At 46.3% G+C, this 22,258-nt stretch overlaps 2 protein-coding genes across 2 annotated transcripts; one reads left to right on the top strand and one right to left on the bottom strand.

Annotated features, from left to right (window-relative positions):
- Positions 1-11,945: 11,945 nt before the first annotated feature.
- On the bottom strand, positions 11,946-16,259 carry ZNF503 (zinc finger protein 503). Its single transcript, XM_027700268.1, has 2 exons — positions 15,237-16,259; positions 11,946-14,117 (listed from the first exon to the last, which is right to left on the bottom strand). Exons 1-2 carry the CDS (start codon positions 15,543-15,545, stop codon positions 12,597-12,599), a joined length of 1,830 nt encoding a protein of 609 aa, XP_027556069.1. The 5' UTR covers positions 15,546-16,259; the 3' UTR covers positions 11,946-12,596.
- A 740-nt stretch (positions 16,260-16,999) lies between these two features.
- LOC113975748 lies at positions 17,000-20,090 on the top strand. The gene is made up of 3 exons (XM_027700091.1): positions 17,000-17,697; positions 19,298-19,494; positions 19,598-20,090. The coding sequence occupies exons 1-3, from the start codon at positions 17,154-17,156 to the stop codon at positions 19,748-19,750; spliced, it is 894 nt and encodes a 297-aa protein (XP_027555892.1). The 5' UTR covers positions 17,000-17,153; the 3' UTR covers positions 19,751-20,090.
- The last annotated feature ends 2,168 nt before the right edge of the window (positions 20,091-22,258 follow it).

Here is a 22,258-nt window from a genome sequence, read left to right on the forward strand (position 1 = left end):
TACACTGTATGTAGTATTTCAAGTGAGCTTCTCCCAGACCTTTACACAATGCTATTGCTTTTCCTTGTCTCTCTTGGAAGTTGCACCAGCTGCTATATGGTGGTGATCCACAGTCATCCTAGTAATGTTGAGAAATTACACTATTTGTGCTTTTTTAGCACATAATGCTGAGATTTGAGGTTTACTTTTAAGTCAGAGGAACTTTAGTGCATTGTTGTCTGCTTTGAGTAATCCCAGGCTACAGCTTCTAAATATTTTTATTTATTTTCTGTGTGTTGTTGCTTTCAACTTGTCATTGCAAAATTTTGGCTATTACTGGAATCTGAATTATAAAAATATCAATCTCAGACATCATATTTCCCTTCTTATAATACTCTTTATTTGTTTTGTGTTAATTCTGTTTTGTTTAAGTTTGGTAGAAAGTCCTTGGTACTGTTGTAGTCTCCTATTCTTGAGTTCTGAGTTGGAGGGGAGATTAACTAGACTCTTACAGTTTGGAGCTACACAAGATTTGATTTTGTTTCTACCTCAGGTGATTTTTATTGTCTAGCGTCATTACTATCAGCTATTTTCCTTTCACTCCATGCTCAGTATTGCCCTTCTTATTTAAGTAAATGCAACCAATGAATTTGAGGTGGGAACTTGCCTGTATTACCCTTAGTGTCTTTCTTTCAATTACTGAAAAAATATCTTCGTCCCTCTTAATACCCTTTGCAAAGCCCAACACAGCTCCTCTCTTGGCAGTTCTTTCTCCACCCCATGCTTCTCAGTGAAGTACTGATGAGCACACAGAAGTGTTTTTTCCCATGCGTTCCCTCTGGGGTTTCTTGGTTTGTTTGGTTGTTTTTTTTTCACATGTATTTCTTGAGGTTGTAGTGCATCCAGTTAGGCCTGGAGTACCTTCTTCTGGCTTTCTTTTTTCTTTTTACTGTGTTTGGAATGTAGATTCTTGACTATTTAAACATTCTTTGGGTGAAGTATTTGTAAGACTTTGCTCCCTACTCACTCTATTAGCTCCTCAGTCCAGCTGACGTAACTACATCAGAGTTTGCCCTTCTGAAATTTAAACTTTTAGGGACCCACTTACTTAATTTGTTCTCCTATCTAACTTAAATGAGTTTAGTCTGACTTGGTCCAGAGCTGACTTCTAGAACTGGCTAATTTCTAATATTCTCACTACTTACCAGTAATATAGATATAATATATCTTGTCACCTCTTGTTGTTCTGATGAGGATTTGATTAAGTGTATTGTGCATTGCATCCAAAAATAACTGAATGTCACTGCTATGGATAACATTTGTAGTCCGTTTGGTCCCTAGTTTTGTGGTTATAAACAAATGCCCTTAGCCACCACTCCAGGAAAAGAATAACTGTGTCATGCTGCACACAATGGACCCTGACTTAGGGAATACCAGAGGCTAAGGTAATGTTTCCCATGCTTTCCTATGCTGTAGTGAACCCTGCTAATAGTACCACCAGAGTTAGCTGACTTTTCCTTTTTTTTTTTTTTTTTTAACAGACTGGAGCACCTGTAGTTCAGCTTCTCTGAAAATCAATTTCTTAGCCTATAAAATGGATTAGTCTCTAGCCAATCTTTAACTTGCTTTTGAGTAGGTGTGTATGTGCAGCCCACTGTTCACTGTGCTGTGCCTCCCACTCTGTGGCTGCATCTGGCCAACAGCGGATATGAATATGCTACAGCTGCTTGCTAGGATATTTAACTCGAGGTGTAAAGGTTTGTGATTCAGCCCTGGAGGTCCCAGGTAATGAGCAAGACGGTGATTATTACACTTCCAGAGTTGTATGTACTTGCATTCCTAAGGACAGCTTGTGATGTGGGTGTGGGGAGCATAGTTTCCTTTTATCTCTTCTAAAGCTCACAACACGTTTTTTTTTCCAGAATTAAACTATTACAAAATACATCAAAAGAGACTTCATAGAAATATGCCTGTCCTCGTTTTAATGTCTGCAGCAAAAAGACTGGAGTAATGTTACACAAATAAGTGTAACATTTAATAGATGATGGAATAACATGGTTATGCAATAATTGTTTTCAAGATGGGGATGCAAAACTCAATACCTTATTCTTCTGGTACTCAAGTTAGTGTGTAACTAGTCTGTGTATCTATGCATACAAAAACGGAGCTAAATTACTTATGCAATAATTTAGTTTTCCTTGCTTTGATTCATCCAAGATTATTAGCTATCGAAACAAATATAGGTATTTTCAGAGGTGCTCTGCATAAAAACCAAACAAGACCTCTAGAACCTGGCATTTTCTTTCATTTTCTTATTAATTTAAAGGAATTGTAAGGGGTTTTTTAGTTAAGTTTAAAATATTATTCTATTATGTCCTTGAGAAAAGACCTGGACAAGACTTTTCAGTCACTTCAGATTTTGCCATCTAAACCTTCTCATTGCAGACAGAAAACCAAAATTCCTGTTTGCTCTCCCCTTCTCAGATTGTCATGTATTGTACAACTGTGTTTTATGTGCTTAGTTTTTATCTATAGAATTAGAATTTGTAAGATTTAGGGCTTCTTTTGTCCCAGGAGGAATCTTGCCTTTCTCAGGATTGCTAGAAAACTTCTACTAATTTCAGGCTGACTAGGATTTCACATTATATTGTGGACTTAGGGTGTGTGCAAGTTTTAATAGCTTAAAAGTATAAATGTAAATTGACACAATCCCATTAACCAGCAAACACAATTAACCATGTGGAACGAACACTATGTTCATACAAGTTTAAGTGTTTTAGTTAGAATAAATACTTTTTCCCTTACAAAGTTAGCTTTTTTCATAGCCTGTGACCTGGTATATACACAGCTATAATGATTCACAAGTACCTTCTCTAATAGGAATTAAACTGTACTGGTATAATGATCAGTAGGGGTAGAGTTAAGCAATATTTTTATTTACTTTGATAGTATCTGCATGTAGGAAATCGTACCATTCTTACTCAGTTACTTTAGAAATGGGTATGTTAAAATAGTATTAAAAGTGTTGACTGTTCATTGAGGAGGTATGACCTGCTATAACACTTTCCTAATTTATATAACTCTAGAACAAGATTGTGGCACTTTGAATAGCCAGTTTTCTCAGAGAATTTGTCAGTACCTGATTTGTAGATACATCAACAACCATTTGTTTCTCAACCAAGTGATACAGTTAAACTAGAAGAATTAGCTGCTCCATCTGGTCTAAATTCCTTTTTCAATCTTTTTATAAACCTATTGATGTATGTAGGATATCTGCTTTTGATCAAGCATAACATTTTACCCTAACTCCATAAAGTCAGCTTGAAGACGATAATTATAAATGTGATTGGCTCTTTTCATAATATGTTTGACACCTCTACTGAAATGTATTTAGCAGCTGATCCTTCTTAAATAAATAAATAAAACAAAACAAAACCCCCCACACTCATCTGTTTCATCTGAAACACGTTCCTTGGGCCTGCTAGAGCAATATATATTTAAGGAAATTGTAATCTTGCAAAGGGAGGGGAATTGGAAGGCGAAGTAGGACAAAACAAAAATCTTATAAATGCTCTCAGGCTCATGAGCTCAAGTATTTCGTGATGGAAACTGGCTACACAGTAATTATGCTTCTCTTTAGAAGTTGACAAAACTAACTTAGTCTTGTTGTAAAAATATGTAGGGACAATTAAGATTTTGACCGGCTTTGTTTTGGTCTCCATCAGTGGATTTCTGTGGTAGCCTGATCTGAGCAGTGGTGAGCAGGTTAGAGAGGATGGTCACCAGTGGCTCCCTACAGAGTGGGACAAACTAACAAAAATACAGGCCAAATGGGAGAAATATTTTTATTTGCACAGCCAGGAACTCTACTACAAGAACCAGTTTTTCTTTGCTCTATAATCAATACATGCAGTGGGAAACCTTGCTTTTTACTGAAGCCTTGTCAGGCAAAGCTTTCTGTCGACTAACGTGCCATGGTGGTTTCTGTTTTCTTTGAAAAAATGGTGACTCAAAGGTCCCAAATCAGTTAGGTCTTTATGTAATAACTTAGTTGCTACAGATTTGGATTTTTTCCTATTCCGCCCCAGAAGAGCAGGAAACTCATCTCCTCTAATTACCAGCCAGGGTGGAAAGGTCATGTTGTGTTACCTTTTCCGTATAGAATGTTTAAAGCTCTTTCTTGGGCAAAGAGAGACTAGGTGGGAACATGATTAGATCTGAGCATTGACTGGAAGACCCAAACTTCAGGCTTTGGCAAGCACCATAACCAGTAAACTAAACAGTCTTGTTCCTTCCTTCTCTTTCCCTCTGGCTTGGTGCATTTTTATGCAAAGTGAAATGCCTTCAAAGGAGAGAATGGAGATTTTTCCCACATTAGAATAGCCAGGTGACTAGGAATCCTAATAAGAAGTGAGGATTGTGGGTTTGAAACCTTTCAGATCAGGGAATTGATAAATATTCCTCTGCCTCAAGACAAGTACTTCAAGCATGGAGAAAGAATGCAGCAGATGATGGTAGCAGTTGATCTTTCCTGGTAGGAAAAAAAATACATCTCCACAAAGAGAAGATTAAGGGCTGTAAATTGTACAAGAAAGATTTTCCTGCAACTGTAAGATAGATTGGTGTGTTTGAGAATCTGGGCTGATGCCTACTAACTTCAGTGAAACTAAACCACTACATTGCAGCTGCAGTTTTAGGTCTTGTGATGGCTGAAAGGGTGTTAGCAGTGGGATCACTTCCCTTGCACAGAATGTGTGTCCTCACACCAAGGCTGTCTCTACCAGTCCCAGCTGAACCGACCCCTCTAAAGCTATGGCAGTGGATGAACTGCAGAGTTGCCCTTTTCCAAACAGGACGCTTTGCCGTGAAAAAGCCGAGTGGCTGAAAAAGCCGAGAGGCTTCTCCAGGCCTGGTCCTGTCGGCAGGGCCCCGAGGTGGCTGCTCGGGCCGGGGCGCCGAGCTGCAGCACTGCCCTATCCTGTCCCACGCAGAAGGAAGGCAGGGAGCAGGAACATGCCCCGGCCTTTCTCCCGTAGCCCGCTTCGGGCGTGGGGGCCCCGCGGAGGCGCCGCAGCAGGTCCCGGGGCTGGCCCCAGCCCAGCCCTGCCCTGGCCGGGTGGCCCGCCTGCCACCCCCCGCGGGGGCCGGGAGCAGGTAGGGAGAAGCTCTCCGGCTTTCCTTCCCTTCCTGCTCCCAGTGTAAGTAATGACCGCATCACTAACAACTGATGCGTTTACCTTTGCAAAACGTCTTCGTGGGTAGCAGCTTATAAGACTAAAAAGGCTGGGCGAGTCAAGGATAGGGTACAAACGCTGAATTTGTAATACCAAGGGTGCGTTCGTAATTACCGACGTTCTGCTGTCCTACCTGAAGCAGACAGTTCTCTGCGTCTTCTGTAATCTACAGTAATTACCCCTCTGTATTTTACAAGACTCTAGTGTCATTGAAGTACCTCGAAGTGACTCCGCTGCCTGTTTAGGTCCGATGGTCACGGCTTGCAAAGGGCTGTGCGAAGGCGCCCCAGCCCGGGGAGCGCCGGGCCCCGCCAGGGAGGGGGCTCGCTGCCGAGGGCTGGAGCTGCGCAGCCCCGGTGCGGCGTGGAACGGAGAGAGCGAGCTCTAAACATAAGCGTCAGCTTTTAACGCTTTTAAATAATGATCATGGGGCTAGCGTGACAGGTAAAGGAGCTGGAAATCAGCTGATATTAAGTGAGAAATTATTAATCAGTTTAAGGCTGGTTGGGTCCAATTTTCTTAAGATGATTGAGGAAAAAGGGAGAAAGATTTAAGAAACCTGTGAGAGACTGTGTGCTCATTTCTAAATTGGATTGAACTTCTGGTTACACATCCAAAATCCTTTCCTAAAAATAACTGTTGTCCATCCAGTAACGTTAAAGAACTTCCAAAGCGTTCCTGAGTCTGATTTCCATCGCCCAGTAGCATTTCATGCCTCCCCCCGTTTAAAAACAACGGGAAAAGGTGGTGTTTGGATTTAGACTAATTTTTCACCAGCGATAAAGGGGTTGTTTTCTGTAACAGCGTAGATTATTGCAAACTTGTAATTTGCAGTTCTCATTTGCCATCAAGATCACAGCAGGGGAAAAAAGAGACTAGAGCCTCCAGTAGCCTCAGTAATTCCTGTTCACGGGTTTGATATGTCGATGGAAAAAACCCAACGCTTTCAGGGCGAACTTGCTTGAGTTTAATAAACAGTGACTTCAGAAAGTGCAGTAAAATCAATTAATGTTGCAAAAGCATTGGCCAAAAAGAAAGCGGCGAAAGGATTTATGGAAATGTAATGGACTTACAAGCATTTATCCTGCCACTTGATAAACAGCAATGGGAAGCCGAGATGGTGAAAATAATTAGTCCCGCAGCCTCAGTGAATATGGACAATTTATTATTATAATTTTATCCTTTCAGTGGTTATTCAAATTTATTTTTTAATTTTGTGAGCTGAAGCACAGGGGGATTAATCTAAAGTTTGGTTCCTGCTTCCTCAGGGGCTCGGTTTCTTCTTTTGACATGTTCTCTCTTCGCAAAGTGTGATCTGTCATTTGCCAGGGCTTCTCCACACAGAAAGCTCATTCTTAGTTTTTCTGCATGTATTTTAAGGACTATTATCATCGGCCTTAGTAAATAATGTTACTCATCTGTGGAAGGATCAGCTGTTCGCCTTCCTATGAGCCAGGGTTTTCTCTCCCTTTTGATTTTCAGACGCGTTTTCACAGAAACTGTGAAAGAGATGCAGTTGTGAAGAGGCTGCAGGAGCATGCTTTGGCTCTTGAGTAACCCTAGCACTGAAAACTTTTCTACTTGCTCTCAGGAGTTCGTAGTCCTATTATTACAGTAGAAAAGAGACATCCACCATGGAGTAAAGATTACAATTTCCAGAAGTCAGAATTTATTACAGTTAAACTGTGATAAGATCCCATCTGTTATGAACACATGTAGCACCAATTGTTTTTCGTACAACTGCAATTTATTTACCCTTCAGAGCGAATGAGATTACAAGCGTGATTAAAAAAAAAAAAAGAAGAAGAAAAAACCCACCAACAAAACACTAACAAACCCAACCAACACCACCACGTGTTTTTTCGGTCCGGCCTATCTGTTTTTATCTGGATAAATCCATTTGTACTGCAGTACTTCTCTCGGGATTAGACGGGAGATTCCCTGTGCCCCGGCCCGGCGATGCCTGTCGGGTCCCGGGCCGGGCTGGGCGCGCTCCCGCCGCGCGGCCGCTCCCGCTGCCCCGCGCTCCGCCGGGGGCGGCAGCGCCGCCTGGTGGCCGTGAGCGCGCCCCGACCTCCTGAGCCCGGAGACAAAGGGGAGCAGCCCCGCTCACTTCTCCCTCCTCCCGGGAGCAGCTCCTCTTCCTCCGGGGGGCTGCGCGCAACGCGCCCGCCTGGGCCTCCGTGCAAAGCGTGCCCGCTCTGGCCCGCGCCTCGGGAGAGCAGTAACGTTTGTTATTAACTGGAACGTGAACCTGAAACGGTGGAGGGGGAGGGGAGGTATTTTTTGTGCTTCCATTGGTCGTGGTAGTTTGGGAGCGAGGAATGTGCCTGCTCGTCGTCTTGTCCCATCCCACAGAAGTGGTTTGGATCGAGTAGCACGCGCTTCACAAAATAAGGCAGGAAAGATGAAGCACTTACACACATATAGCAAAAAAAAAAAAAAAAATCCCACACGTTCTTACTGCGATAGCCTTAGAGCGGTAATCTAATTTTGTTCTCTTTCAAACTGTTTCAAGGCATATATGTGTGTGTATATATATGTGTATATATATATCCTCCAGGTTTCAGTGGGCGTCTTTCTGCTGCTCTGTTATCATTATTTCTTGCCTTGATGTGACGTTGAAGACAGATGACAGCATTGTCAGGTTGTCTTTAATTCATTTGAAGATTAAAAAAAAATACACACAAGGCTTCTGACAATATTCAAAGCTGAACGGATTCACTTTTTTTTTTCCACGTAGGGGACGGGGGGGCTTGAGAGTGGGGAGCAGTTGATGAATTTCAGACATGAAGAGAGAACAAAGTCTGCGCATTGCTGTGCGCGCACACACGCACAGAGCAAGTGGCCGGAGGTGGGATTTTTGCAGCAGCAGCAGCACCTGGTTCATGTTGATGGAGAAATATCCAGCATTAGGACAGTCTTTTCGCATTTATGCACAAGCTCAAATGTATAATCTGCTCAAATTTCAACCGCATCTCTGCTGCCAAAGCATTCCACCTCCAGAGAGGTGAGAGCATACAGACTCAGGGTCCGTCTTTTTTCTTCCGACACCTCTGTGCTTCATCGCAACAAAATTTTACCTTAAAAAAAAAAAAAAAAGTAGCCTGCCCCGAATTTTCTAGGAGAGAGCTGAGAAAGAGATTTAGCAGGGATTAGACACCTCTGATCAGGACTGTTTGCTTGCCTGCCTCAGGTCTGTTATGCTTCATGGTGCAGAAAGAATCGGAGGTGGTGGGGTGTCTCAGCACGGGATTAGGAAAGTCCGAAATTATACCCAAAAATCTTTATGGAAAGGAGATTTGATGCTGATAACTCCAGCAATTTTCCACTTTAGATTTGTTACTTAAAAAAAACCCAAAACCAACAAAATAAAAAACCAAACATACAAACTAAATTAAACATAAAAACCCCCTAAACTGTGCTCTACTGAAAGACTAGTGGGAGAGCCAATAGTATTAAAACAAGTCAGCATTGCTCTCTGTCTTTTCTAAGTATGGAAGAATGAAGTTTGATCAATGAATACAGAATAGGATTGCACATTTACTTTTGTTTCAGAAAGTTTGGGCCTTCCAGGATTCCCACTGCCTAGGTGATTTCGGCTGTAGGTGTGGGCAGATCATTACAAACCTCGGATTAGAGAGAAGAGGGTCAGCCGCAGTCACCACATTGCGCGTACCTTTCTGGCTGCGCTGAGGGTGGCTTCAAAGGGAGTGGGTGGGCAGTGGGTGCCTTTCCGGTCTTAGAAAATGGAGTCTCTTATCGCTGAGGAAAATCTTCGCGTAATAAAGGCATCCCTGTAATTTAGCACTAGCATATATTTTGCACTCTAAAATCAGGCGAGCAAACGTATATGCACATTTTTGGTGTGGGCTTGTACGCATAAGCCAAGATACATATGCCCATATAGGCTCAGATATATTACAGAGACTCCTTTGCTGTCTGTGGAGTCTGGTGTTTTATTGTTTCATAAAACTACCTTAATTACATTTTCCCATAGATAAGATAAACAGGACACTTCTTTTCTAAGCGTTGGTTATCAGAAGTATTTTGTCCAAGTGGCATCCAGAGTAAGCTTTTGAGAGGGGATGGAACTGCATTAATTTTTATTTTCGTTCTTCAGTTGCACTTAGCATCTGACAAGAGTTGATTTAAATATTACATGAGTTTATCTTTAATGTTCAAAAAAGATTTGTGAGAAAGACGAAACTGTTTAATTTAAACTAATGTATGCCTGACTCTGGTCAGATTGATCACAGTTTCGGGGTTTGATGGGTTTTGCCCTTCTGTTGCTTGTCCTCTCGAGCTGGTTTTTCACTGTGAAATTATTTTAGTTCGGTGGCATGGACCAGCGGCTGCTGTCAAATCCACAACCCATCCAGTTAGTAAGAACGGGGAGGGGGGGGAGGAATAACAAATGCAGTCCTTTTACCTAAAAACATTAATGTCCATAAGTCAATCTCTATTAGAAAAAAAGGCGAATTTCCTATACTAATATCAAAATTCTAGGTGGCACTTGCCAGGTCAAATACTTAACAAGCCTGTAAGAGAGACCTCCTTACCACCACTCTACATATAAAATAAGCTATTTTAATTTTTCTTTAATCTCCGGGACAGTATCTGAGCAAAACAGTAATAACAACATTAAGCGTTCATTTCATCACTTGCATCAGCAGTTTTTGTGTATAACTTTTAAGAGCTGAAATCCACAAAACTGCAGTTAGGGTTCCAGGACACAGAAATGCCTCTCTCACTCTTTTCAAAATCGTCCCTGCAGCACCTGATAGCCGATGGGGTTTGGCTAGCGAAGTCTGAGCTGCAGCTGTTAGAGATCTGTAATTGCAAAATACATGAATAGGAGAGGAGCATGGCGATAGTGGTGTGTTTTAATCGCGGCAAATCTGTAATTGTTGCTCGCATACCCAGATGGAGCCTGAAATGTAATTTTCTTCGAATTAAGAGTAGTTAAAATAGCGAAGCGGGGAGGGCAGTCTGGCCGGGCTGCAGGAGAGAGCGGGGGGCGTGCGGCTTAGGGAGAGGACTGCGAGCTTGTTCTGCCTTTCTCGGACTCCCTGGATGAATCCTCTGCAACCATCACTCCCGACCCGAGAAGCCTTTCTTTCGATTACTTGCTGTATTTGTATCCACTTTCTATTTTATTACTGAAGTTTACTTGGTGCAGTTAACAGCATTGCCCTCTCCTCCCCTTCTCTAACTCATCAGTTCATAACGAGAGCTCGTTTTACGTTCCCTAAAGCAGAGATTCGCAATGGTCCCTTTTCCATTTAAGGCCGCGGGGGGGAAATACATTTGGTTAAAGCACAAAGCATTTCCCGTGCCGCTTTCGGACAGCGTCCCAAAAGAGCCACAGCGCGGCCCAGCATCCGGAGTCCCCATGAGCATCCCGGCCCCCGCCGCGGTCCCGGGCCCGGCCCGGCCCGGCCCGGCCTCAGCAATCGCGCCGTGCCGGAGGCCGGGCGAGCGTTGGAGCTCCATTAGCTTGCTGCTTTTCTCGCCTTCGCACATTAACGCTAACTTCCACTAATTATCTGAAGTAAATGTATTAGACTAATTAGCATCTAGGCACCACGGGAAACTTTGAACAGTAATTATATTGTGGAGGGGATCCGGAACGAGGGAGAAAACCCAGTGATTTATCAAGCAAAGTCGCCGCTTGCAACTTTCCTCCCCGCCAGAGGTTCGCGCTGGGGCCGGGGCGAGGGCAGACGGCAGCGGGGGGAGAGGGGCTGAGCGAGGGGCAGCGGAGATCCAGCTCCGCCTGAGCCCCTGCCTGCGAGCGCCTGGCACAGCGCGGGCCAAAGCCTCTCGCTGGCATCGCTTTTACGGACTTGGGGATCGCTTTTCCGACTATCCCGGCTGCAACGGTTTGTTCCGCAGTTTCGGTGGCTGCTCTGGCTTTGCCGTCGCAGCCCCCGCTCCTACCTGAATGCAGGACGACGAGCCGGAGCCGGGCGGTGGCCCTTGGGCGCAGGGAACCCTGGCTGGGGAGGCAGAGACGCGGCGCAGGCAGGGGCAGCCCCTCTCGGTAACACGTCGAGTTTGGCACTGTACTTCAGTAAAGAGCAAACTCGGACCAAATAACGGATGGCTTCTTTTTTTTTTCCCCTGTCCCTTCCTTTTTTAAAAGAAAATGAGTTTTCAGAGCCGTCCGATTTTTTTAAGGTGATGATCGTTTGTGCTGCGGTGCGAACTGAAGAGAGAAATTGAAAATAACTGGATGAGCTCAAACAGTGCTTCCCTAATTGCTTCTGAACTTCTCATTTAGAAAGAGATGAATGCATTACATTGTAAAAAAATAGCTTTCAGATAATCGTCTTACACTTTTACAAATCAGTCTTGCCTTCCCTGTTTCTTTCTAAAGAATTAATTGAAAACTAGTTTTAAAAATCAGATTTTTCACAGTAAAAACATTTCTAAAAAAAAGTTTATCTGCTTTGAGAAAGGGAAAGAGATTTAAGTGATTCTCAGTTTTCCTATTTCGTGCCAACAAATTCTACTGAAGAGGGAAAAAACCCAACTCTGTCTGATTATTTTTTAAGAGAGCCCTGGGGTTACAATAAAAAAAAACTTTGGGTTGTTTTTTTTTAATTTTTAATTAAAATTGAATAAACGCTTAAGGAGAAATTAGCAGTTGCCTCCATCCAAGACCTACTCGGGTTTTATAACAGAATCAAAGCGTATTCAAAAAAAAAAAAAGGTAAAACCTTTTAATACATCAAATATACGGAATTTTAATCTTTAAAGCGATACATTGTCTATTTTAGTACATGACGTAAACCTTACTTAACCCTTTTCACAGGGTGGACTTAAAAATTAAAAATAGTTAAGTGTTCCTTTTAAAGAACAAAATAAGGCAAATGAGGTTTTTGGAATAGAATTGTTTTTGTTTTTCTTCCAGAATACATACAAAAAAATACCAATTCTCTTTCAAGGGTATACACCTTAAAAATAATTGCAATTTGAAATTATAACTGACAAATTGCGAGTTGTTTTTTAGTAACAAACATGCATGTAAATTTTTTTTGTTTCAATGAGACATTAAATAAGAACGTACAATACAATCATAGCAATTTTAAAGTAACATTAAAGAGAAGACCTCTATCTTTTTATTTATATTCTACAATGGGTGTTCCACTTTTACCTATTGAGCTCAGTTAAGTAATGCACTTTATGATTCGTTGTCCCGCTTGAAGCTAACATAAATAAATACAGTGCTCATGGATCCAGTCCTCAAATGAACACTATTTTATAAAAAGTCAGATTTTTTTTTTTTTCTTTCCAACTTTTATAAAGTTTCGCAGGGCTTCCTTCCCTTACCGCTAGACTGTGTTGTGTTGTGTGTCAAAGCCCCGCTGCCTGCACTCACTGGTACCCCAGGGCTGAGGCTGTGGTAAGTCTCTGCCCATAGAGTGCGTAAGGGGAATAGTAGGGTCCGGTGGCAGCGGGCACGGGCACGGGGGCCCCGGGGGTGGGCAGGGGGCTCTTGGAGTAAGGGTGGTAGCGGCTGCCGAGTCCCAGCGCGTGGTGTGGGCTGCGCAGGGCCAGCGTGCCCGGGCTGCCCGGGGCGCCCGTCGTGGGGATGTGCATGTGGCATGCCATGGCTGCGGCCGCCGCGCTGGCCAGCGACGAGGAGCTGGGGTAGCTGGAGAGGAGTTTATCGGTGCCAGGGAAGGCAGTATGGGTCCGCAAGTGGCTAAGCAGCTCCTCCGAGGTGGCAAAGCGCTTGTCGCAGGGTCCGTTGGCCGACACCCAGTTGCAGATGTGCGGCTGGGGGTCGTTGGGGAGCATGAAGCCGTAGGGGTACAAAGGGTGGCCGGCCAGCGAGGGCGGCGTGGCGCCGGTCAGCGAGGAGTGGACGCTGTGCAAAGGGTGGGTGGGGTAGACGAGGGGGTATCCGGACTTGAGGGCCTGGTCGTGGGCGCAGGAGGCGCCGGCGGCGCCTGCCAGGTGGCTGGCGCAGTGGTAGCTCAGGCAGTACGGGTCTCGGCACAGGCTCGCCGTCATCACCGACGGCGGCGACGCGCCCGCCAGCGGGCTCGACCCCGCCGGCTTGCTACAGCCCAGGCTGCTGGCGGCGGCCAGCTGGGCTCCCACCAGGCTGGAGGATTTGGTGGGGTCCAGAGCCACTCCGTGCGGCAGGAACTGGGGCGGGTAGCCGGCGTAGGCTCCAGCCAGCGTCCCCGGGTAGCTCATGCCCGCCGGGGGCAGGGGGAAGACGGTCTGTCCCGGCTTGTAAGGGGAGACGGGGGCCACGAGGCCGGAGCCCAGGACGGAGGTGGAGGAGGTGGCGGTGGTGCTGCTGCAGGAGGAGGCGGAGTCCGATGCGATGGGCTTGGAGCCCGGCGTGCTCTCCTGGTGCTGGTTGACCTCCACGTTAATCCCGGCACAGCTCACGCTAATCCGGCTGTGGCTGATGCTGGTGGTGCCCGGGCCTCCCTCTGAGCCGGAGTTGCCGCTCTTTCCGCAGCCCTCCGAGTCTTTCTTGTCCTCCCCGCCTTTGCCCTCGGCCGGCAGCAGCCCCGGCGAGCAGGCGGAGGCGCTGGAGTTGGGGCTGCCTGTCCTTGGGGTGAACGGCTGGCAGGTGGCGCTCGGCACCCGGAATCCCGATTTCTCCCCGGCCGCGACCCCCGCGGCGGGGGCGCCCGCGCAGCCTGCCGCCCCCGGCTCCTTCTTCTCCGCGCCCGGCTTGGAGTACGGCTTGAAGCTCGACTTGTCCTCCACGCCGATGTCGCTGAGCTTCAAGGGGCCCGACTTGGAGTCCTTGTCGCCTCCGGAGCCATTGGAGGTGACCGAAGAGAGTTTAGACGAAGGGGACGGGTCCGGCTTCCCTATCTGCGAGCAAGTTTGTGCCAAAAGGGCCAGGGGACTCTTCTTCGCATCCAGCTGCGGAAATCAGAAGGACACACAAAGACAGAGATTTAATCGGGGTCTAAGAAAAACCCCAATGCACACCTAGGACTCTTGTCCCGTAGGTTTTTGCAGAGTACAGTCTGGAAGTAACGAACAATTTTGTGCGCATTCATCACCTTGACAGCCCCCTCCCCTGAATGCACCATTTTCCATAAAGGCTTTTAAAAGGGCTGGGGATTTTCGTAACCCTGGGAGCCCGCCGTGGCCGCCTTCAGTGCCCACTGCCTCCCTGGCAGCGGCCTGGGCAGCGCGGAACTCGCTCGACGTCTCGGCGTCGCTCCGGTCGTGCAGGCGCGCAAACCCGCCCGTGGACTATAGCGACTGCAGCATTTCTGCACCCTGACTGGTGACACTATTTATAAACAGAGCCCGAGTTAGCCAGCGAGCCGGGCTCCCCGGGAGAGGGGTGTCCTCGCTCCGCAGAGACCTTAATGAAATCATTCATTCCCACGGACACACCCTTCCCACCACCCTCTCCGTTTCGAGTTTCGGTCCCGCAAACAGCGAGGTACGCAAAGGGGGACCAGCAACCTCGACAGAGGTGAAAAGGGACTAATAGGGCCTCTGAAGTACAAATGCGTGTCGGTACTTGAAAGGAATCGGTCGGGGAGACGAAATAGTTATCCTGCCGCACCCACGTTTGAGCCTGTCCCTCTCTGCGTCGTGTCGTCCCGTCCTGTGTGTCCCCCCACCAAACCCAAAACACTGCCTTCAAAAGCAAGGTTGTTTGGCACTCGGAGCGCTTTCTTATTTGCGTGGCCGGATCGTGACCCCAGCGCGGGTCGTTTCCTTCCCCTCACCCCTTCACTCAAAGAGAAAAAAAAAAAAAAAAGAAAAAAAAAGCTCAAAATAGCAAAATGAAAAACTTAATTTATACAGGAACTAGAAATTATCCTGGTAAACATGGAAACAATACCCAGGAGCGGTTCCTCGCACTAACTCGAGATCAAAAGAAGCCCCTATCCCGGTGTAAATGCATTTCAAAGCGCAGGAAAGTGCCGAGGGCGGCTGGCGGAGCCGCCATGCACAGCGAGCGCCCGGGCAGGGACGGGAGAAAGCGACGGGGGCCGGGGCCGGTTCCGAGGTCCTTACCTCGATGGGGCTGACGGGCGTGGAGGGTAAAGGCTGCAGGTATTCAGGGTGTAAAATGTGTCCAGTCCGCGCCGTGAGCATTTTCAAGACTTTGATGGGAAGGCGGTTGGCTTGGCGTAGCGGGTCCGAAGGGGGGACGGCGTGGAAGCAGGGCTTGGCGGCGGCGCTGCTGCCGTTATTCCCAGCGTGCCCGTTCGGCCCGGCGAGGTCGGCGGCGCTGCGGCTGCGGCGGGGGCTGCCTCCGGGCTCGCTGAGGCTGCTGCTGCGCTTACTACTTCTTATAGCAGAAAGCGAGGGCGATGTGATCATGACCCAAAACCTCGCATGAAAACTGGGGCAAGTGGCGCCGCTCGCACTCGGAAACGCTCGCTCGCTTTCTGCGGGCGAGAAAGGAAAAAAGCCACACGCCCCCCGAGCAGAAAAACAAACATACAACGTCCCGTGGCTCTCTCTGGCGGGGAGGGCGTGGGTGGGGAGGGGGAGGGAAAGGGGGAGCCGGCCGGAGAGAAAGAGGAGGAAAAAAAAGCCGAGTAATCCTTGGGCTGTGCTGGGGGCGGGGGTGGAGGCTGCGAGCGTGTGCCGCGGTCCCCCTCGGCCGCTCTCGGCTCCCCCGGCTGGCGCGGAGCGGAGCGCTCGCCTCCGCCGCTCAGCTGTGATGCGAGCCGCTGCCCATCCAGCCCGGGATCTGGCAAAGAAACTCACTTCAAAAGCAGCTGAATTAGTCTGAGATTAAAGCCTTTGCCGCCTTCCAATCAAATGGGACCCCGAGGTGATTGGAGGGTCAAGGGGATGTGACGTTCCCTTTTCTGGGGCTTTTTTTTTCCTCCGTTTTTAATGGTCTCTCACTCTTTTTTTTTTTCCCTTCCCTTTCTCGTCCGCCTTCCCTCTCCCCTCCCCTCCTTCCTTGTTTTCGCTCCTGGGATGGGATGGGCGTTAATTCTGTGTTTCACATCACGCGCTGCGAACGTTTTTCTCCCTCCGCAGGCGGCGCGGATCGCAGGCAGCGGCGGGGGCGGTCGCGGGGCCGGGGGCGCCGCGCCTGGCGGGGGTCGGCTGGGGGCTCCGCCGCCCTCCCCGCGCCTACCCCTCCACCCCGCCGCTCGCACACCGCCCCGAGCACGACCCGCCGCCGGCCGAGCACAGCGCTCACGGGCCCGGCCTGCGCCCCCCGCCCCCGGGGACAGCCCGCCGGGACAGCCCCGCGACGGCCACCGCGCCGTGTCCCCTCCGGGCCCCGCGAAAGGGTCTCGGGGCGCTTTTCCCGCCCCTCCCGCCTGGCAGCGCGGGGGAGACTCGGCCGAGAACCTGCAGAGCGCCGGGCTGCGCGTCGCCGGCGGGCGGGGGCCGGGGCGCTGCGGCGGCGCGGGGAGCGCGGCGGGATTGGGGGAGGCCGCTCGTCACACGAGGGGCTGTCACGCACCGCCCGCCGCCGCCTTTCGGGACTCTCCGCCCCGCCGTCAATTGTCAGTGCTCCCCAACCGCAATCAATCAGTTATTTGTCAGCCCCTGTCAATCCGCCCTTGATTTATGTCAGCTTTTGTTGCTGATTACAAGCCTGGTGTGACTTGAAGGGAGAAGGAGAGAGAGGGAGGAAGGAAAACAGAGAGAGAGACGGGCTCCTCGGGAGAAAAAGCCATTTAATTTACAGAATAAATCCTTCGAGTAAACTGGATTTGTGTGCCAGCACCCGGTAGCCCTCCCCAGCTCCGCACTGCCCTGCCGGGTCGGGCTGCTGGACTCTTCTTCCTCTTCCCTCTTCGTCTTCTTCGAAAAAGAGTCCTTCGTCCCTGTACCCGTCGGGCTGAACCGGTCGCTGGCACCGGGGCCCTGGGAATGCGGCCCTTCGCCTTAGTGAGAGTATTGGTTCGCCATTTATGTGTTTGATTTCAGCCAGGCTGTGTTGAGAACCTTGTGGGTATGCACACCGTATCCACTCGGGCGTTACACGTCTTGCTTTGTGGCTGTGCGGTCCCGAAGGGTACCGGGTCCTCTGCCCCCAACACCGGTTTTACTGTGCCGGTGGATGCTCCGAGTGGAGTCCGCAGTCCTTCAAGTCGCTGGATTGCCTTCTTCTTTTCTCTTTGTACGTTGCATCCCACTATCCCCCCACCTCCTCATCCCATAACATTTTTTCACGGGCAAAATGTGTTAATCAATCTTTTACTTTTGTTTCCGGATCTGACATGGTGGCCCACACAATCTACAACATTAACAAAAAGGTCACTTAGAGATAAAACACGTTTGACAAGTGAAGAACAAGGCAAGTGCTTTAGGGGTCGCGTCCAATTCCTGACCTGGACTCCAACCAGAACAGGCGCTGATCCTGGAAGGGTTGAACGAGAGGAAGGACTTTCACTTTCTCTGCTGAACCAAGTCCTTTTTCTTCCCTTGAAACACCGATCTGCCCCAGTCCCTAAACAGATGTGTCAGATAGCCTTTAAGGATCTGCTCTTCTTACGAGGTAAATGTAAGGAAGGTTTTCCTAGGTATCCCCCTTTTCCCCCACCCCCGTAAAGCGATACCTTTTAAATCTTGCAGCGCAGTAAGTATATCTGCTGTATTTTATTTAAAACACTTTACTCTTTTACTGTAGTGTATAGAGTAGGATAAATATGCAGAACTCCTCTAGCTTCTATAAAGATGAGATTATTTTTAACAAACTTTTAAATTTCTATATTTTCTCTGAAAGCATAGGGCTTATAGCCACAACTTCTGAGTAGAGTCATAAACGTACTTTCATTTTGCAATCACCGCGGTCATCTTGCAAGACCGTCAAAATTAAAAGGCGAGGGGGGGAGGTAGAGAAAGAAACCTTGCATAAAAACCCACGATATTGCATTAGGACTGACAAGACCCACAACTTGCCCTCAAGGAACTCTCCCCCTTCCTTTATCTAGAGTGGAAGTGACTTGAATCTGCCCCAGGTTTTCCCCCAGTTCTTTCTTTTGTTGTCAAGTCCAATTGATAAATGGAGTGCAGTAAAACTCTGGAAGAAAAAAAAAAAAAAAAGCTGAAACCTTCATTTGTGTTCATTTGCATTAAAGTGCTTGGAACAGCTGTTTTCCTTACAGGACCGGGGAGACTCCTATCTGTTTTCTCGTTGTATTTATCCTGCCTCCCAGGGTGAAAGACTAAAGATTAATTGTCTTAAGGTAGAGTCAGCTGTGGGAAGGCTCCCCCCTCCCCATTTTCCCTTCCTTCTCTCTTTTCTTGTGGAGGTGAGGGTGATTTCGGGAAGGGGTTATTTTACTTGTAAGCCAGGGAAGCAAAGGCGAGAGCCGGTACATGTGTAAAACAGGCAGCGCACCGACGGGAAAAGCGGGGGAAGGAGCGGGGGGAACAGCACGAACCCCGATCTTCCTGGCTGAAGTAGAAGCAGCAGAGGGTAATTTAATTAACAACTTCAGAGGACAGCTTTTTCTTTTTTTTTTTCCTTTTTTTTCCAGTCAGCCTTTGAAATGAGATTTAAATCACACTCAGTATTGTAAACTTTTTTATGTAGAAGCTTGTAAAAAAAAATCAGCCCCAAGACATCCCCTCCCCTTTGAGCCGTCCAAAGCATTTTTGAGCTATGAGAGCTTGTTCACTGCGCTTAACACACGCAGAAAACGATTCCCAGCGAGGGGCTCGGAGTTAGGATGCACACGCGTAAGATCGGGCGGGCGGCAGGGCTGCAGCTTGAAAGCGGTGCGTAGTTTGTGATTTGGCTGCTGCGGGCTCCTTTCCTCTCTTGAGCTGAAGAAGAGGGATTCTGTCCTGCTCGTTACCTTCGCGAGGGATCCTTGTTTAATGAGTCCGTGCAGTTTGGCATTTACTTGTGTAGTCTTGTTGAAGTTTTGGTGGCTGTTGCTTTTATTCCTTTGAAAAAAAAAATCTAAGGGTTGGAACCCGTCTTCCTCCTCTTACAAAGGAAAATTGTAACTTAAAAAAAAAAGGAGAGCAAAGGGGGAATTAATTAACAAGTGCCAGTCCACACTTTCCTTTACCTACCAGCTATTGGCAAGCATGTCAAGTCGATTTTATTTGCACACAATGGAAATGATTTATTTTCTCTTAAAAAGGAGTGGGCTGGCAGATATTTGAGGAGGAGAGGAGAGCGAGAGCGAGAGAGGAAAAAAAGTTTGAAAATGCCTTGAACTATTCACTGTCGAGATGGCTAATCAGTATTGAGGCTCGAGGGCACTCGGGCAGCTTTTCAATGCGGTTTTCCTTTCATCTCAAGCTGGATGGAGGCGCTCAATTAAAAGCCTATCAGTTTGTAAGTAAATCAACGCCTATCAAAGTTGTCACATCAAACAAAACGATTATTATTGCAGCCCGCCTCCCCTATTAATCTCCCTCTAAAATAATCCGCTTGACAGGTCAGGCTGGCGAGCTGCAAACCCTGGTCAGGATCACCCAAAAAACCCGGACTGACTATTTTTCCCTCGGGAGAGGGAACTGCAGAAACCTCGACACCAGCGTGCCTGCTCTGCGAGCTTGCTCTCTTGCCATTTAAGTGTCAGCTTCTGTAGATCATGTTGGAAAAGGGCGTTTAGTCTTTTAAACTGAACAGCAACAACCCTACAGGCCCTTTAGGGCTTTTTTTCTGTTTGGTTGGTTGTTTTTTTTCTTTTCACCACCTCTCTTCTCTATCGTTTCTAGAAAGATTAAGATTTTAATTAACAGAAGCATAGTTGCTGAGTTGTGTCTGGGCTGTATTTCTATGTGTAACACAATTCAGCTACCTGTCTGTCCATGCGGTGCGTCAAATTTATTTCCTTTGGTGGCACTTGCGTTTCACTATCTACCCTAAAGCTTTTATTAAGATATTCATTGCAATAGATTTTAGATTTTTGCAAACGGTGCATCTTCTTTTTTTTTTCCTCCCGAGAATGTTAATACTTCTTATAAAGAGATAAGAAATATGATGGGTTATCAGAAATACCACACCACGAATACGTACGTTTGGGTAGAGGCACTTTTCCCCTTTTTTTTTTTTTTTTTTTTTTTTTTTTTTTTTTTTTTTTTAATACGAGACTGCATGCGCTCAGCTAATAGCTGATGCATCTGCATAGGTATCCGGCAGAGGTGTGGGGTATTTATTCCAGAATGTTATTAAAGCAAATAGTTTGAAAGCTTGCCAACAGAAAGTAAGATTTCCAAGCCCTGTTCGTATAGTACCTGAAAATATTTACCCTTATGCTTGTAATTACTTTCCTAACACATAGAAGCAGTATATATTTTACTCTGCATGAGATGTAGGTAATCGTTTTATAAGCAGTGATAATTTTAGAGCCATCTTCAAAATAATAGTCACGTTTAAGTGAACGTGAATTTTAGTAGTCAGTGGTATTTTTCCTAAAGGAGTAGAAAATCACTTTTGTTTAGTTGGTTGGTTGTTTACTGCTTTCGGAAATATATCTTCTCCTAGAATGTCTTCGAACGAGTTTGTCTAATTTTGTTTCTTTTGTTACACTGAGATAAGGAAGAGATTAATACACCTAATAATAACAAAACCACCCCAACCTTTACCTTTAAAGCCCTTTGACATATTTCCCTATTGACATTGTTTCATGTGAGTGTGAAAATGTTTACTCCTGCGTTGAAACCCGTTTACCAACAGCTATTTTCCAAATCTACCCTCTTTTATGTTTAAGGTGTTTCTTATGCAAACAGCTGTTATTTAAAATACGCCTTAAGGTAACTTTCTAGAGGGAAAGGGAGAGAACAAGTCAAATGGGTGCAATGACACGAGCAAGGCTGAGTATGTTTCCTGTTAAGTGCATGGAGATTTTTAGTGTCATTTCATGTTCTTAAACGTACTGCGATTAAAATGATCGAGTCCAAAGCGAGTGAACACGTTTCCTAATTCGTACGTATGTACCTGAATTGGTATTTGCTGTCTAGATTCTAAAGAGTGAAAAAAAAACCTCTTAGCTTTTGTAACACCTTGGTCTGATCATTCAATCTCAGCAATCATAAAGGCATCTTTGTGTTTATCTTCTGCAAAAGCCTGGAGGCTATGGGAGAGAATTATACCAACTAAGCACATATTTGGTTACAGTAATCCCTCAGAAATTAACTATGGCACACAAATAGAGGCGATCTTTAGCTTAGTCACTCGGATTTCAGAGAGTGTTTATTGACAAATTTGTTATGGAAACTGTGTAGATCAACTAGATGCGTCTTCAAGAGAGTAAGGAACAGCATAGGAACAGCGTCTTTTGAGATACAAGGAAAAGTTTTAAGGATATGGCTGGAAAAGGCACTGAAACCCCAATAATTAACCTTATCTAAACACGCAAATTACAAATGAACAATAATCCCCGACTCAATTACAAGACAGCTACGTTTGGACGGAGAGTAGGGGCAGGGAGAAACATGCAATATATCTTAGCTATTTTCTTGAAATAGTCTAGGTCCATGATCCCAAAAGGTTAAAATAATCTTAATTTTTAATAACTATTAGCTTGTTTTCAGTCATCCCTAATGATGCATTTAGGTCTCCTCTAATCCCCACTGCTCTCATTTTTAGCTTTTTACACCCTAAAATTAATTCCACCTAAAGTACATTTTTCATTTTGTACTGTACTAGCAACGTGCAAATAATTTACATCAGCGTTCATCAGGACTGTCCTGAAGTGATGGATCATTTTGTTGAGTTGCAGTAAAAGTGCAGAATGATCTATAATGATGTAATATATACATTAAAAGGGTGTCTGGATGATCAGAGTTTTGCTAAAAATGTAAAAGGGCTTTTTGATTGATAACAGGGTTGCTGTTTTTCTGCAAAGGCTGTCACAGGCTGACACAATGCTTGAGTTATTAGGGCAGAGAAGGGCAACCATAAATTTCCAACGTCAGGCAAAAACTCTCTTTATTGTCTATATGATGGATGGGCCTCCGTACTAGACACCAAATACTTCGTATCACCCTTAAATGGGAACACATTTTTCGTGGCCATAATTCATGTTTTTTAAATAGAAAGTTTGAAATGCCTGCCTATATTTCACAATCCTGACATATTTATGAATCACTCC

Source organism: Neopelma chrysocephalum, unplaced genomic scaffold, assembly GCF_003984885.1.
Source record: "Neopelma chrysocephalum unplaced genomic scaffold, ASM398488v2 Primary Assembly neopelma1_143, whole genome shotgun sequence".
Taxonomy (NCBI): Eukaryota; Metazoa; Chordata; class Aves; order Passeriformes; family Pipridae; genus Neopelma; species Neopelma chrysocephalum.